General features: G+C 40.3%; 1 protein-coding gene across 1 annotated transcript; it reads right to left on the bottom strand.

The window, feature by feature from the left end:
• Window positions 1-8425: 8425 nt before the first annotated feature.
• On the bottom strand, window positions 8426-13076 carry LOC145933413 (uncharacterized). Its single transcript, XM_083033086.1, has 2 exons — window positions 12357-13076; window positions 8426-8563 (listed from the first exon to the last, which is right to left on the bottom strand). The coding sequence occupies exons 1-2, from the start codon at window positions 13074-13076 to the stop codon at window positions 8426-8428; spliced, it is 858 nt and encodes a 285-aa protein (XP_082889212.1).
• Window positions 13077-17235: the final 4159 nt, after the last annotated feature.

Genomic DNA, 17235 nt, shown 5'->3' with positions numbered 1-17235 from the left:
ACGTTTCCACATACCTTTGTATTTATATTTGACCTTTCTGCAATGTTTACATTTTTTCTCGTGTTTATTTCTTATGTTCTGTATTTGTGAATTTTCATGTTGATACAGTCTTGTTTGATTCGTCGAAGTGAAAGGTTGTTAGATCTTACTTTTCAATCTGTCATCAAGTTTTTCACTGTTAGACTACGTACAAAGGAGGATGGGTAAAATCACCGGATTTTGGCCCAAGCGATGGAACCTTTTTTATGCATGTTTTCTTATATTTTTGGATGTGTTGAATTCAAATCAAACGTTATTTTCAAGGTGTACCGATGGGAAAATATTGAAAATCGCATTTAAATTGAAGTTCTCCTCTTAGCATGACCCTTCGTCGTACTTATTTGGAATTGTGCTTTGAACAGCTTGAGTTTGGTCACGATGAGATTTTCTGTAACATATTACGTATTCAAACATATTATCACTTACATGACGATATGATGATCTTGCTTTTTTAGCTAAGCTCACGCCACAAATGTTACAATCTTATCCATTCCAATTAATAAAAAAATGAAGAAATATATTATAACACCGCGCCGGAGTAATTATTGCCGGAAAATATGAAAAGATAAATCTAAGCGCTCTAATAAAAATAATTTTTTTTTTTAATAGAGCCGAATTTGACTGTAAGTTAGTCTAAATGTGAGAATAAAACTAATTTTTTCTGAAATATCCCAATAGTATCTTGTGTGGCAAGTGTGGAAAACAATGAATTATGTCACGCGTGAAGTTGTAGCACAAGCCGAAGGCACGAGTACGAGTGTGAATGTATCTGTATCATAAGCTGAGGCGAATGCGACAACTTCACGCGCGACGTAATTCGTTGTCTTCCGCACATGTCACATACAATATTTTTTGTAATGCTTGACTTTTAACACACACACGAGATGAGATAGCCGCCACGTTCACTTCATTGATCTTGGGTTATGATTTTCAATATTTTCCCATTGGTGTACCTTGAAAATAACGTTTGATTTGAATTCAGCAGATCCAAAAATATAAGAAAACATGCATAAAAAAGGTTCCATCGCTTGGGCCAAAATCCGATAATTTTACCCATCCTCCTTTAATTTTTACAAATCTTTTTTTTGTTAATAACTTTCTTCTTAAGAAGGAGCGACGGCTAAAATTTGTTGGAGGTTACTCAGGCCTATGACCTTGACAACATATGTCAAGGTCAAGATGATTGGGGCTGTGTCCCCTTTTGTTAATATTTACCAAAATACTTATACTGTGTACCATGATATTATTATATATTCATTAAAAATATGTTTGCAAGTCATGTTACATTTAGTAATGAGTATTATTTTCCTGTAACGAGTAAAATAAGCATGAATTTTTCAATTTCTTAGAAGATTGCAATCACAGTTAAAATAAATTACGTAAATCGTTAATTAGCAGGTTTAATCACGGAATAAATAAAAGATTTTAAAGCAATCATGCTAAGAAATTGTAAAATCATGTATTTTCTTATTAACTTATTTATTCCTTAATTACGACCAAACTGGCTATAATGTTTCATTGACAAATGCACTACGTTTCGACCATCGGTTTTGGTCCTTTTCAAGTGCGCTATATAATATATAATTAAGGTAAGGGATAAAGGGCCAATTGAGAGCCAAGCGCGGTAATTGATACGCTAATGTATTGTGGTTAATTAAAAGAAATTTATTTGTACGTTTGGGTCCTCAATTTTTGGACCATCTTCAGCATCTATGGAATGTACAACAAGTTTTACAAAGTAGATTATTACAAACAATAAAAAGTTGTCGTTTATACATACGTGATTTTAATATCAAGAAAATTCTAACGAGTACAAGGGACTATCACGACCAATGTCCGCATCCTATTCCGGTAGTCGCCGAGAAGGAAACCGAACATTTGTCGAACGAAGCACATGTACCACGAGAAAGAAACGATGATCGAAATAACTCATATGGTCGTTTATATATTAGTGTGTCAAAGTCGCGACAAAAATACCAGTCATTATTAGTGTAAACATTGTGCGATAATATTTTAGCGGAGTCATTACAAAATAATACAATAGTTATGTTTGTTTTCTTTTTTTTTTCGGGAACATTTATTTAAAACGTCGGTAAAAAATTGAAATTAAAATTATATTTTTAGTAGATTCTCCACTATATTGAGATACGCATGGTGCAGGTTCTCCGTGTCACTTTGTAAATTAAGACTGTTAATTTGTCTTTTTATGAAGATTATTTCGGACATAAGACGTTTTCCATAGACACGCTCCTCATCCAATATTTCCACCCCATCCCAGGCGAACTCATGGTTTGTTAGCCTATGATCAGTAATCACTGAATGTTGATCAGTATTTCTTATAATATGATTACGGTGTTCAATGATGCGAGTTTTCAATAATCTGCGCGTTTGTCTAACATATGATGCATTGCAATTGTTGCACGAGATTTTATATACGACGTTGTTGCGCATTTCATTATGTACTCGATCCTTTAGCACATGTATATATTTTGTCATTTTATTTAAGCCAGTATATGATAATTTAGCTTGTACATCACGAACCACAGGTCTAAATTGTTCAGAAAATGCTGGAACGTACGGTATATTGAAAAAGAAATTTGTTTGTGTGCTAGTTTTATTGGTCAATGTATTCGTTTCCTTATTGCTACGAAATATGAGTGTTTTAATGCGTTCTGATAGTGTTGAGAATATAACGGACACGGGATATCCATTATTTAATAAAGTACTGACCACGAGTTCGAGGTTTTTTTGGTGGAAAACCGGATGAGAAAGACGGAAGGCTCTGATGCTAATGACAGTGCCTTTTTTGTGGCAGAGAGGGTGTCGAGACTCGAAATTTAAATATCTGCCTGAGTATGTTGGTTTCTGATACCAGTCGAAAATGATGTTGTTATTCTCTAAAATGATGGTAGTATCGAGAAAATTTATTCTGTTATCCCTCCTCCATAGTAAACTGTAATCTAGTGTGAAACGAATTAAAAACTTGAAGAATAGTGTCAAACATGGAGGGTGGTGCGGCCAACACAATGTCATCTACGTATCTATAATAGAAAGGCAGTGTGATTGGCAAAGTCTCGACAGCCCTCATCTCCAAGTCTTGTAATGTAATGTCCGCAATGATCGGAGAAAGTGGCGAGGTGTGCCGAATGTTTGTCTATAAGTCACGTCTTCAAATTTGAAAAATGTCGAATTAAGCACAAAACTAATTGCTTTTAAGAATTCATCGCAAGGTATCTTACAATTTTTTTCTATGAATGTCTATCTTTTTTGACGCTATCCATTGCTAGGTCAATAGGGTTATTAGTAAACAATGAAACAACGTCTAAAGAGATTAATTTAAATTCTTTTGGTATAGTCCTGTATCATAATTGTTCAACTAAATGGAAACTGTTATTTAGATGGCTCTGCGGTTTTGGTATGGAATCGTTTATTAAATCATGTAAAAAGGAGGCTATTTCATATAGGAGTGTTAATCGACGAAACAATTATTCTTAATGGGTTTCCTATTTTATGGATTTTTGGCAAGCCGTAAGCTCGTGGGAGAATACCATCCGTACAGTTAAGTCTTTTATATTTCAATTCCGTGATATAATCGCATTTTTTCCATCTCATGAGTAAATCGTGGAGATCTCTGATTAGTTTTTTAGTAGGATCTTTTTTGATTTTAATATACGTATTATTGTTAGCAAGAAATTCATTCATTTTTTGGAGATATTCACTTTTGTTTAGTGCTACTGTAACATTTCCTTTATCTGCTCGTGTGAAAGTTATGTCCGGATGGTCTCTTATGAGGTCATTTATCATTCGTGACGCATTAATGAGTTCTTTATCTGAAGATGATTTTTTAAAGGAAAAATTGGCAAGGTTATTTATGATTGGTGTGATTCGATTTTGAACCGTTATTCGAGAACTCGAAGGAAGTCTGTCTATGTTATGGTCTACAGATTTAATAAATTCAGTGATGATTTTTTGTTTATTATTAGTAGGCAGACGTTTTCGCCTAATTGTAGTTGAAGATGGTCCAAAAATTGAGGACCGAAACGTACAAATAAATTTCTTTCAATTAACCACAATACATTAGCGTATCAATTACCGCGCTTGGCTCTCAATTGGCCCTTTATCCCTTACCTTATTTATTATCAGAGCCATATATTTATAATAATAATATATAATTTTGGATTATAGTCTAGTTACATATGTTAATTTAACAATAATAATTTGTTCTGTTACCTTATAATACATTGTGAGTTGTTTGATGTGATGACTTTGGAAAGCGACTGCTCTCGTCTGTCAAGTCTAGCGGTTATGAGAAAGTGTAAATGTTTATCTATTATGTAGATTTTATTATTTTGTCATAGATAGGATTTAGGTTTTCGGTATCCTTGTGTAGGTTAATTGTGTTGTCATATTTTTTTATATAAAACATCTCAGCTATTTTCCTTTTTCTCGTGTGTGTCTCGCGATGTAAAATAATCGGATTCGACCACTGAAAGTCGTGGTCAAATTTTAATCTATGTTTGCTAACCACGTTTTGGTTACTTTCATGCAATTTTGTCTTTGTAGTGTTCTCCAATGCGTGTCTTTAAATGACGTTTGGTTTGGCCAATGTAAGAGGCCTCACAATCTGCGCAATCAATCTTATATACTACATTCTTTTTTTGTTCATTATGTGAAGCCTCTTACTCTACTTTGGGGTTTTCCCCCAAAAACATGATTAAAGTTAGTTATTAATAGATTCTTCTGTCCTATATAATTTGACCCCTAAATGATTCTTAAAGATCATCTTGACCCATGACTTAAGCACCTTTCTGAACGTAAAATTTCCCGCTCTTTCCGAATCTGGGGTAAAAAATGGGGATTCCCATTTAAAAAATTCGAGTTGACCTTTAAATGATCTCTAAACTTGACCTCAAGGTCAAGTTCAAGATCACCATCAAGTCCCTTTTTTTAACCCTACAACTTTTGTCTGGGGTGTTTTCCCCTAGAATGATTAAAGTTAATTATTAATAGATTCTTCTATCCTATATGATTTGACCCCTAAATGACCCCTAAAGGTCATCTTAATTCAAGACTTAAGTACCATTCTGAACGTAAAATTTCCCACTCTTTCGGAATCTGGGATCAAAAATGGGGGTTTCCATTTTAAAAAATCAAGTTGACCTTCAAATGATCTCTAAACTTGACCTCAAGGTCAAGTTCTATGTCACCGTCAAGTCCCTTTTTTTAACCCTACAACTTTTATCTGGGGTATTTCTTCCTAAAATTCGATTATTCTGAGTTATTCAGGGGTTCCGGTCTTTTTTGAACACCCTGTATACCCATATGTACATAAATCTATTATAATATTATGAATTTTTTAAACATGCGTTCTACGTTAACATAATTTGGCGGATCTTACTTGTTTGTTTTTTTATTTATATGAGATGGTTTTAATAAATTAAGAGACGAATGTAATGATTATTCACTTTAATACTCAAACTTCAAATATTATATATAAAGATCTTATGATGACCGCAAAGTATAATTCTCGTTCGCGCGATATAAAAATATTTGTCCGTTCTTTTGCGAGTTCGTCGAGCGAGTGTCAAGCTATCGCTTCTTCGTTTTTCTCCTATATCGGTTAAGCTGTCCTTTGTTATCCTTTGCTTGTTTTGAAACTTTGTCTTTCGTTACCTGTTCCGTTTTATTGTTTCGCTCGTTGTCTTTTATATACATATATATTCGGTCTGCGACCTTCGTCCTAAATCCGTTTTAATATTTTAAAATAAAATTGAAATATATAAAATAAATTTTATTTCGGATTGTGGTATTTATCGCCACATTACCCCCCTGCCAGTAATGCGCTAATTCGCAAGTCTATCTAGTTTTTTTATTTATATAAAGAAAAACGCATTACGATATACATATTCTAACAATTTTCCTATTATTCCGGTCATTCGCTATAACGTTCGGGAAATCTTACTCTCCGACCACTTCTCGTCCTTGTCTCGTCTCTTCTCTCAGGACTTGGTGTTTTCTCGTTCTGCTTCTCGCCTTCCTTGCTATCTGCCATTATATACGCCGGCTTCACTCGGTTTATGGTTACTGTTTGCTCTTTGCCGTACATCCGTACTACAAACGTTTTATCATATCGTTTCACTACCGGGAAAGGTCCATCATACAGCATTTGCAGTTGCGTTTTTGGTCCATCATGTCTAATAAACACCTGCTCCGTTGTTTTCAGATCTTTGAATATAAATGTGTGTTGTTTGCCGTGTTGTGCAGCCTCCGTCGATCTGATCTCATTAAAGTGTCGTCGCAACTCTTCTGCAAAGTTGCCGACATCCACTCCTTCCGTCTGTTGCTCGCTGAGGAATTGCCCCGGTAATCTTGGTGTTTCTCCGTACACCATCTCGGCCGCCGTCGCCTGAATATCATCCTTCCAAGCCGCTCTCATTCCCAGTGGGACTAATGGCAATACTTCCGTCCAGCGATCATTTTGATGGCATCTGATCGCGGATTTTAATTGCCTATGCATCCTCTCGACCATGCCGTTGGCCTGTGGATGGTATGCGGTGGTCCTCCAGTGTTTGGATCCCATCAGTTCGTTCATTTGTTTGAACAAATGAGCCTCAAACTGGCGTCCTTGATCCGTTGTGATTCGCAGGGGTACACCGAATCGGCTTATCCATTCTTTATATAGCGTTCTTGCAACCGTCTCCGCTTCCTGATTCTCCATCGGAAACGCCTCCGGCCATCGCGAAAAACGGTCGATGCAAGTGAGACAATATTTTTTTCCTTCCGACATCGGCATTATAATAATATCGATATGAATATGTTCAAATCTCCTGTTTGGCAAGTTAAATGCACCTCTCGGTGCTACCACATGTCGCGTAATTTTCGCGCACTGGCATTGGACACACGCGCGGGCCCATGTATGACAATCTTTGTTCGCCGACGGCCAAACGTAACGTTGCGTCACGAGTCTGACCGTCGCTCGTATTCCCGGGTGAGATAAGTTATGTAATATATTAAATGCGGCCTTTCGAAAGGGCTTCGTCAGAAAAGGTCGTGGCGTCGCAGTTGTCTTGTCACATAAAATCTCTGTGTCTGTGCCCGGAATCCTTACTCGCTCTAAATTTAGTCCATTTTTTCAATCAAAATCGACAGTAAAAATTAAGCATTCCTAAATATTTTCGCAATTCTTTCGCATTTTTCGGCTCTTTCATTTCGATAATCGCTTGTACACGCGCTGGCAGTGGTCGAGTTCCGGCCTCATTTACTAAATACCCTAAAAATTCTATTTCCGGTTTGCCGAATATACATTTATTTGAATTGATAACTACTCCGTACATTTTTAGTCGCTCGAATAAAATAGTAAGATGCTCTAAATGTTCTTTTTCAGACGCCGATGCAATCAGAATGTCGTCAAGATAGGCATATACAAACTCTAATCCGCTTAACACTTCGTCTATAAAACGCTGAAATGTCTGCGCCGCGTTTCGCAATCCAAACGGCATAAATGGAAATTCAAACATTCCAAACGGTGTGGTTATTGCAATTTTCGATATATCTTCCTCCGCGACCGGAATCTGGTGGTATGCTCGCACCAGATCAATTGTGGAAAAAATACGCTTACCTTGAAGCATCATCGCAAAATCCTGAATATGTCTTACAGGATATCTGTCCGGGATTGTCCGTGCATTTAACGCACGGTAATCCCCGCACGGTCTCCACTCCATTCCTGTTTTCGGCACCATATGCAACGGGGACGACCAGCTGCTTTTTGATAGTCGAATGATCCCTAGCTCTGTCATCCGCTGGAACTCCTTCTTTGCTGCTGCCAATCGGTCGGGTGCAAGCCTACGTGGTCTGCACACAACCGGCGGCCCCGGAGTCGTCTCTATATAATGTCGCGTACTATGCTTGATTTCTTTCGGTCGTCCTTCTGGCCTTGTAATGTCCGGATAACGCGTCAACAATGCGTGATACGGTGTCATTCTTGCGACCGTCTTAATACTCGGTACACTACACCGCACGCAGCGTCCGACGGCCGCGATATTAGTCGTTTGATCGACAAGCCGACGATTTCGTATATCGACCAGTAATCCGTAATATGATAAAAAATCGGCACCGATTATAGCTTTTGCTACATCCGCGACCACGAATCGCCAAGTGAACGCACGACGCAGTCCGAGATTTAATGTCAAAGTCCGCGTGCCGTACGTATTAATCACTGTACCGTTCACCGCGGATAACTCATATGACGATCTCTGTCGCGGCCCCCGCACCATTCCTCGGGGTAGCACGCAGAGATCCGCGCCGGTATCAATCAAGTAACTGATCTTAGTTTCACGATCAAATACGAACAGACGGCGCGACACCGGCCCCGAATCGTCAGCCGTCATCAACGATGGGCCGTCACATTTCCCTGCTCCGCACACGGAGGGTCACATCGCCTCGCATCCGGTCCGAATCGCCAATGATAATAACATAAGTTATTTGAGGCATGTCCCCGGCCTCGTGAACGCGACCGAGTACGCTCCTGCCGGCGCCGGCCGCCGCCGCACAGTGGGACCAAAGCGCCGTTTAAGCGGACAAAACCTCAAAAATAAAAGTTGTTGCTAGGATTTTTAATTATTGTAGTATTATGCAGATATGTCCTAAGTTTATGAAAATATATGCCATTTAATGATTCATCATCAAACTAATAAGAAAACCAGGCGTAAAGTTCGTGGTTGTGAGAGATTTCGAAACGCTTTGTAAATCATAGTAATAATATGTTGGTCTCCTGATTCTAGAGAATGTTATAAATAGATGAAATGTAATATTTTTTAGTTTTGCTGAACCTTTTTATTGTAGAAATATTATGGAATAAATAATTATTGCATGGGTATAAGATATAAAAATTTTATTCTGTAATTATGATGCATGAAGTAAAATAATAAACTTCTCGAAGGGTTATAAAAAAAGCCCCACGAGGCCCCGCTCTGTTTTCATCATGAATTGTAAGCTAAAGATATCCATGAAGTGCACGCCAAAGCGCTTGTGCTCATACTTGCTCCATTTTGAGAAAATTGCATTTTTTTTATACAGAGACGCATGGCGTTCGGCCTATGCATAACCGCGCGTCAACCTTATTCGACAGCCGCCAAATGCACAACCACGAACTTTACACCTGATTTCTCATTATTCATTAATAATCAAGAATAATAATAACTTTATTAGATGTGATTGGTATATTAGGTAAGTGTTGTTTACATTGTTTTTAACAATTAATGAATAAAAGGTAATACAAGTGTAACGTATAAATTTACTGCAATGGACACAGCAATCGTTGATGTCTTAGAGTTAAACAATTTTTTTTTCTTATATTTTTTATTATTAAACACGAAAAGCAAATTGATTTAGATATTTCATTCGCTTTTTTCCTCTTGCTTTGTTCACCGTACAATCCAAATTCTTTTTCTGGACGACCACCTGGATTCTTTCGTGCACTTGCCTCGGAATTATGACCAGATATTGATATTGTAATCACATTGTCGAGCCAATTAGAATTATGTTCCATAAAATGTCTTCGGTTTCGATTACAATCCTTCCATTTCCTTTTTATTTTTGAGTAATGTTTCGTTAGCTCATATTTTGCAATTCAATTCAAAGTATGCACAACATATTTTTGATTTGATATGTAATTTCGAAAGACATTTTCAATAACGCAACATCTATTTTGAATATTATGCTCCATGTAATACCGTTCAATAAAATGCGGAAAATGATCATCAACTGTTCGATCGGCAATTGTTCATGACCGATTGTAGTATCTTACACTGCAGTCGATAGTCACGTATTCAGAAGCTCCTATATTTCCATTATTTTTACATTCGTTTCGTTGTGTTGTGTCATTCACCAGTTTTGTCACATTGCGTTATCAAAAATGTCTTTCGAAATTACACGGCGAGAGCTGTTTGAAGCGTTAATACAAACGAATTCAACATCTAACTCATGGAGTTCGCGATATGAATGTGCAAATCTTTATATCAAAAATATGTTGTGCATAGATACTTTGAATTCAGTTGCAAAATATGAGTTAACGAAACATTACTCAAAAATAAAAAGGAAATGGGAGGATTGTAATCGGAACCGAAGGCGTTTTATGGAACATAATTCTAATTGGCTGGATACTGTGATTACAATATCAATATCTGGTCATAATTCCGAGGCAAGTGCACAAAAGAATCCAGGCGGTCGTCCAGTAAAAGAATTTGGATTGTGCGGTGAACGAAGCAAGAGGAGAAAAGCGAATGAAATGTCTAAAAATGATACAGAACTTTTAGTGTATGCTGCACAGAAGAGTTTGCGTGTAGACGGAAAACACGAGGAAGCCAAATTAATGAAAGAAGCAATAATGACAACACCTTCACGGTCAAGAAAAATAAATAAGGCTTGGAGTATTTCTAAGAACATTCCTAATATTATCTCTTATACGCCTGCAGAAGCACTAGCTTTAATGATAGATAGTAGATTGACAAAGAGTTCGTATCAAATTATACGAACTCAAGCAAAATCTCGCGGAGCAGATATATATCCATCTTATAAGAGACTCTGCGAAGCTAAAGCTGAATGTTATCCGCCAAAAGAATGTATCCACATTACAGAAACAATGTCTGAAATTGAATTACAGGCATTACTAGATCTCACGGTTCGTCGCATAATTCAGTTGCAATCTGAAGTTTTGCAACGTACACAAAATATGCTACATAATTTACGCTTAATATCGAAATGGGGCTGTGATGGGAGCAGCGGTCACTCACTTTATAAACAAGTTTTTACAACTGTGGAACAATCGGATAGCGATTTATTTATGACATGTTTAGTGCCTCTCCAACTGTACGCTGTTTCCGAAGATGATGGAAAAAAGACAATTTTGTGGCAAAATCCAAGACCATCCTCCACTCGATATTGCAGAGCCATTAAATTAGAATTTATTAAAGAAACTGCAGAGGTGATACGCACGGAGAAGGCAAAAATGGAAAACCAAATTCGAAATTTACTTCCATCAGAAGTGGAGATTCCAAATTTGCCTCATATAACTATACACCATGATCTGTGCATGACAATGATTGATGGAAAGACATGCAATGCTGTAACTAATACTAAATCGGCGCAAAAATGTAACATGTGTGGCGTTACTCCTGCAAATATGAATAATATCGATGAAGTTTTGAAGAGAGAAATCGATAAAAGTGTGTGCGAATTTGGTCTTTCAACTCTTCATGCCTACATCCGATTTTTTGAATGGTTGTATCATGTTTCCATTAGATTAGATACAAAGTCATGGCAAAAACGAAAAGATGTTAAGGAGCTGATAGATGCTAGGGAAACGTACATAAAAAATCGTTTTCATTCAGAAATGGGTTTGCCTGTTGGCATAATCATTCAAGGAAAAGGCACAACTCACGACGGAAACATGGCTCGTCGATTTTTCGAAAATGCAAGTAAATCTGCCGATATAACGGGAATAAGTGAAGAAGTCATATCCAGATGTGCAGTTATTTTAAAAACCTTATCCTGTGGATACGCTGTCAACGTGAATGCGTTTAAAGATTACGCATTGGATACCGCACGCTTATATGTAAAGGAGTATCCCTGGTATCCAATACCGGCATCAGTTCACAAAATACTTATTCATGGTTCAGATGTCATTTCTGTATCGTTGCTTCCCATCGGAATGTTGAGTGAAGAGGCTCAAGAAGCACGGAATAAAGATTTTAGGACATTTCGTGAGAAATTTACACGAAAAATATCAAGAACTGCGACGAATGAAGATGTAATGCATATCTTCTTGATATCCTCAGATCCTGTTATTTCATCATACAGATCACTTCCTCGAAGAAAAGAAGGATGTCTAAGTCCAAATGTTATTGCTCTTCTGGATAATTTGAAAAGCAATGAAGATATTGAAGATTCAGACGATGAATAAAGATAAATGTATATAAATATGTATATTTCTTTATATTTTTATATTTTTTTCTTTATATTTTTTTCTTCATATCTATTAATATTTTTTGTTAAATTCATGTATAATAAATAATTTCACATTTGAAAATATATAACATATCATTGTTATTCTAATGCTCTGCTTTTTTTACTTCCAGATTCAATATAGTGACTCTGTTTGGATACTACGCTAACATTCTGATATTAATACGACTCAAAGATTAATATTTAAAATGACATACGCATAACAAAAGTATTTTGGGATGCTTCACAAGATCATTTAAATCTTATTTGATGATAAAGAGCAGCGTATATTATGAAGAGCTTTTGTCCGCTCGAACGGCGCTTTGGTCCCACTGTGCGCCGGCACCCCAGCGCGGCGCCATGTCTCCGATCGCTTCTACTGATCTCCGAATCTCCTTCATTTGCTCCGTTATCTCCTTCTGCAACTCCAGTCGCATCTGTGTCATCTGTAAATTCATCCGTGCCTCTAGAGCAGCAATACCGTTTGTTTCCGTCTCTATATTCATCACCGGGCGTATTACTTCCGCGGCCTGTAACGCGGGTGCCCTTATTGCTTCCACAATTGCATCCGCCATATCCGCGAGAATCTCCCATGCTTCCGTCGTCCGCGTCACCAAATGCGGTTGTATATGCGCGGGTAAGCGGCTCAGCCAAATCATCCGGAGCACTTCATCTCCTATTCTGCTTCCGGCCAGTCCTCGAAGATGCCTCAAAAATTGTGACGGCTTTCTGTCCCCGATCTCTTCATGTTCGAGGAGTCGTCGCATCTTGTTCTCTTGTGACACACTAAGGCGTTTAATGAGCTCTGCTTTTAACGTTTCATACGCTCGGTCCGGTGGTGGGTTCATTATTACATCACGCACCTCCAGTGTGTAACGCGGTTCGATTGCAGTGAGCGCGTAACCGAATTTTGTTGCATCGGTCACTATCCCGGCAGCTTGAAAACTCCGATCAATTTTATTAAACCAAAGTTCCGGGTCCGTCGGAGTAAATTCTGGTACTCTCATGCCCACTCGATTCACTTCGGCACCCGGCATTAAAAGTCCAGGCTGTCCTATGTTAGGTACCCCACTTGTTAAAAGACAGGGCTGTTGCACTGGCTGCTCCGATCGAAAAGGCTGCTCGGGCACCTCATCACCTGTCAGCACCATCACGTCACCTTCTCGCAATTCTCCCGCGTCCGCGATCATGTCGGGATCACCAATTTGGCGGATCTTACTTGTTCGTTTTTTTTTTTTTTTTTTCGTTTTTGACTTCCGTTTCCGGTTGCGTGATAGAAGGTTGAAGTGCTGTCAGAGAGTGTGTTTTGAGTGGTTATAAGAGGTAGGAGGAAGAGAGGAGGTGAGAGAGAGTAAGTCAGTGAGAGTCTGGAGTGAGTGCATGCTGAGGGAGTGCAGGCGAGTTGGCTGAGGAGGGAAAAGAGCGGTGAGAAGGGAATAAAGTGGTGCAGGTGGAGTGAGTCAGCAGTTAGGGAGATAGGTCAGGGGCGCAGAGGAAGAGGAGGGGAACTAGGAAAGGTGAGAACGGGTGTAGAGGGATCGGAGCAGGTGTAGTAGATATAGGGAAAGAGAAAGAAGTAGGTGGCGCGAGAAAAGTCACTAGACATAGAGTAAGGGAAGTATAGAAGGGAAATGGATGAGGTGCAAAGAATAAAGAATGTTGAGAAGAGGGAGAGAAGGGGTAGCACGGGGACGCCGGAAGAGGTTTTGAAAAGGAAAAGGGATGAATTAGAAGATATAGGATTGAGAAAAGAGATGGAGGAGAAAGGGGATTTACAGTGGATATTTAGGAAAAGTAAAAAGGTGATAAGATCGTCAGAGACAGAAAGGAGAGAGGAGGCAGGAGGGATGGGGGAGAGCATAAGAGAGATGGGAAGGGAATGGAAGGAGGAAATAATCAGAGAGATGAGAGAGATAAGAAGAGAAATTAAAGAGGAGATTAAGGAGGGAATAAGAGGACAGGAAGAAATAAGAGAGGAGATAAGGGAGCTGAAGAAAGAAATGGAGGAGAAGGAGAGAAGGTGGGGGAGGGAGAAGGAGGGGTTGGAGGGGAGGATTTTAGAATTAGGGATGAAAGTGGAAGAATTGGAGCTGAGGAAGAGGGGGGAGAGGAGGGGGAGGGAAAGGGAGAGGAGATGGATGAGATGAAAGGTAGAATTAATATGATGGAATGGAGGTGGGAGAGGAAGGAAAGGGAGGAAAACAGAGGGAACATTATAGTAAAAGGTATAAAGGGCGGGGAAGGAGGAGTAAAAGGGGAAGTAGAGAGAATTTTAAAAGAGATTGGGGTAGAGGGGCCGGTGGGGGAGGTGAGGAAAATAAGGGAGGGAAGGAGAGATGGGACTAGTATGGCATTAGTAAGGGTAGGAAATATGGAGGTTAAGAGGGAAATAATGGAAAAGAAAAGAAGATTGAGGGGGTGAGAGGAGAGATCCTTTGAGGAAGATCTTACGTGGAAAGAAAGAAGGATGATGTGGAGATTAGGAGAGATCGCTAGGGGGGAAGAAAGAGAGGGAGGGAGGGCGTGGGTACGATATGGAAGAATATGGATGAGGGGTAAGTGGTGGAGGTGGGATGAGGTGAGAGAGGAGCTGAAGGACGAAGGGGGAGAAGAAGGGAAGGGGGTAGAGAGGAGAGGAGGGGACGAGGGGGAAATGGAGGTAGACACATTGCAGGAGGCAAAAAAGGAAGGGAGAGAATGAGTAGGAGAAGGAAGGTGAAAAAGGGAAAAGGGAGAGAGAGGGGTGAGGGAGATATGGAGAGTTGGGGAGAGGAGGGGATGAAAGAAAGAGCGAAGAAGAGGGAAGGGAGGAAGGTTGGAAAGTGGCTTTTTGGAATGTGGCGGGGCTAAATAATAAGGATGCGGAATTCTGGGAAGCGATAAGGGAATGGGACGTAATGTTCCTGTTAGAAACGTTGGTAGATGAAAAAGGGTGGGAGAAGATAAGAAGGAGGTTGCCTTTGGGATTTAAGTGGGAGGTGCAATATGCGAGGAAGAAAAATAGGAAAGGAAGAGCAATGAGGGGAATAATAGTAGGGGTAAGAAAAGGATTAGGAATAGAAGGAAAAGGCGGGGCGGATAAGGAAGGAATGATGGAGGTGATGATAAAGAAAAAGGGGGAGGGATGGAGATTGGTGGGTGTGTACGTAAATGGGGACTTAGAAGAAAAATTAGGAGTGATGAGGGAGTGGATGGAGGAGGGGGGAGGTGGGATTAGAACGATAATAGGGGGGATTTTAATGCTAGAACAGGAGAATTGGGGGGAACGGTATGGATAGGGGAGGAGGGAGAAGAGGAGGGAAAGGAAAGAAGGTCGAAGGATCCAAAGGTAAATGGGGAAGGGAAATTGTTAGTGAGAAGATTAGAGGAAATAGGGTGGGCAATAGTGAATGGAGGGGTAGCAGGAGATGAGGAGGGGAGCTGGACGTACATGGGGCCAAATGGGAGATCAGTCATTGATTATGTGATAGTGAAGGAGGAGGTGAGGGAGGAAATTATGAGGGTAGAGATAGGAGATAGGATTGACTCGGACCACATGCCGGTAGTGGTAAGGATCAGAGGGGAAAGAGGAGGATTGGAGAAGAAGGTAAAAAAGAGGGAAAGGAAGTGGAACTGGTCGGGCGAGGGGAAGAAGGAATTCAGGGAGAGGTTAGGAGTGATAGGGGAGAGGCAGGGAGATGAACAAGAAGAGAGAGGGGTAGAGGAGGAGTGGGAGAGGATGGAAAAAAAATACAGGAAGTTCTAAGTAAGGGAAATGGGGGGGAAAGTAGGGAGGAGAGAAGAAAAAGGGGAGGGTGGTTTGATGAGGAGTGCAGAGAAGATAAGGGGGAGGTGGCAAAGGAGTTGAAAAGATGGAAGAGGAAAGGGGGGAGGGAAAGGAATATAAGAGAAGAAAGAAGGAGTACAAGGGATTATGTAGGAAGAAGAAAGAGGAGGAGAATGAAGAATGGACTAGGAGGGCAATGGAAGCGAGGACGGGGGGGCAGGTATGGGAGGTAATTAGGAAAGAGAGGAGAAGGGGGAAAGGAGGGGGAGAAGGGATTGAGATGGAAGAATGGAACAGTTATTTTAGGGATTTATTGGGGGGGGGTGGAGTCGAGAGTGATGTTGGGAGGGAGCAGGAGGGTAGGGGGGAAGGTGGAAGATCAGGAAGACCAGATAGAAAGGGGAGAAATTAGGAGGGCGATAGGAAGGATAAAAGATGGGAAGGCGGTGGGGGTGGATGGAATACCAGGAGAAGTGTGGAAATATGGCGGAGAGGGGCTAGAAGAGTGGGTGTGGGAATTATGTAATAGGATATGGAAGGGGGATGGATTAGAGAATGGTGTGAGGGGTTGGTGATACCAATTTTGAAAAGAGGAGAGGGAAGGGAGGTCTCAGATTACAGGGGAGTAACGCTGGCACCGTCGTTATACAAAGTGTATGCGACGGTGTTAGCAGAGAGGCTGAGGGGTGACGTGGAGGAAGGAGGGATGGTGCCACCGAATCAAACGGGGTTCAGGAGAGTGATGGGGATAGTAGATAATATTTACGTGTTAAACTATCTGATAAATAGACAGATAAGCAGGAAAGGAAGACAAATGGTGCTATTTTTTGTGGATCTGAGGGCGGCGTTTGATTCGGTGGACAGGGTGAAATTAATAGCGGCGTTGAGAGGGAGGGGGGTGAAGGAAAGGATGGTAAGGAGATGTGAGGAGATAGTAGGGGAGATAGGATTCAGGGTTAGAATAGGGGAGGAGAGGGGAGAAAAGTTCTGGACAGGGAGGGGAGTGAGGCAGGGGTGTCCTCTGAGTCCGCTGCTTTTTAATATGATGATGGCGGACTTGGAGGAGGAGATGAGGAAAGGGAGATGGGGAGGAGTGAGGTTGGGAGAGGATAGGATATACACGCTAGCGTATGATGTGGTGATGATGGCAGAGGATGAGGGGGGAATGAGGTGTATGATGGAAAGATTAGGAAGATATTTGGAGGAGAAGGGATTGGAGTTGAATGAGAGCAAGTCGAAGGTGATGAGGTGCAGGAAGGGGGGAGGGAGACTGAAGAAGGCTAGTTGGTATTGGAAGGGAAAGAAGTTGGAGGAGGTAAAGGAGTACAAGTATTTAGGCTATGTAGTACAAAGGAATGGCAGGCAGGATGGACAGGTGAGGGAGAGGATGAGGAGGGGGCAGCAGTAATGGGGCAAGTATGGGGGATAGG

This window comes from Prenolepis imparis, unplaced genomic scaffold, assembly GCF_030444845.1.
Source record: "Prenolepis imparis isolate NDT839.2.m4 unplaced genomic scaffold, iyPreImpa1.0 SCAF_3, whole genome shotgun sequence".
Taxonomy (NCBI): Eukaryota; Metazoa; Arthropoda; class Insecta; order Hymenoptera; family Formicidae; genus Prenolepis; species Prenolepis imparis.
The sequence above is the reverse complement of the archived record's forward strand: the minus strand, read 5'-3'. Positions and strand labels throughout refer to the sequence as shown.

What these genes read in the sequence shown, in the direction of transcription:
- LOC145933413 (XM_083033086.1), bottom strand. Translation starts at nt 13,076, where the DNA reads ATGCCGGGTGCCGAAGTGAATCGAGTGGGCATGAGAGTACCAGAATTT. An exon ending in CACAGTGGGACCAAAGCGCC is followed by an intron (nt 8,564 to 12,356) that starts GTTCGAGCGGAC and finishes CGGCGCCGGCAG; the next exon opens with GAGCGTACTCGGTCGCGTTC.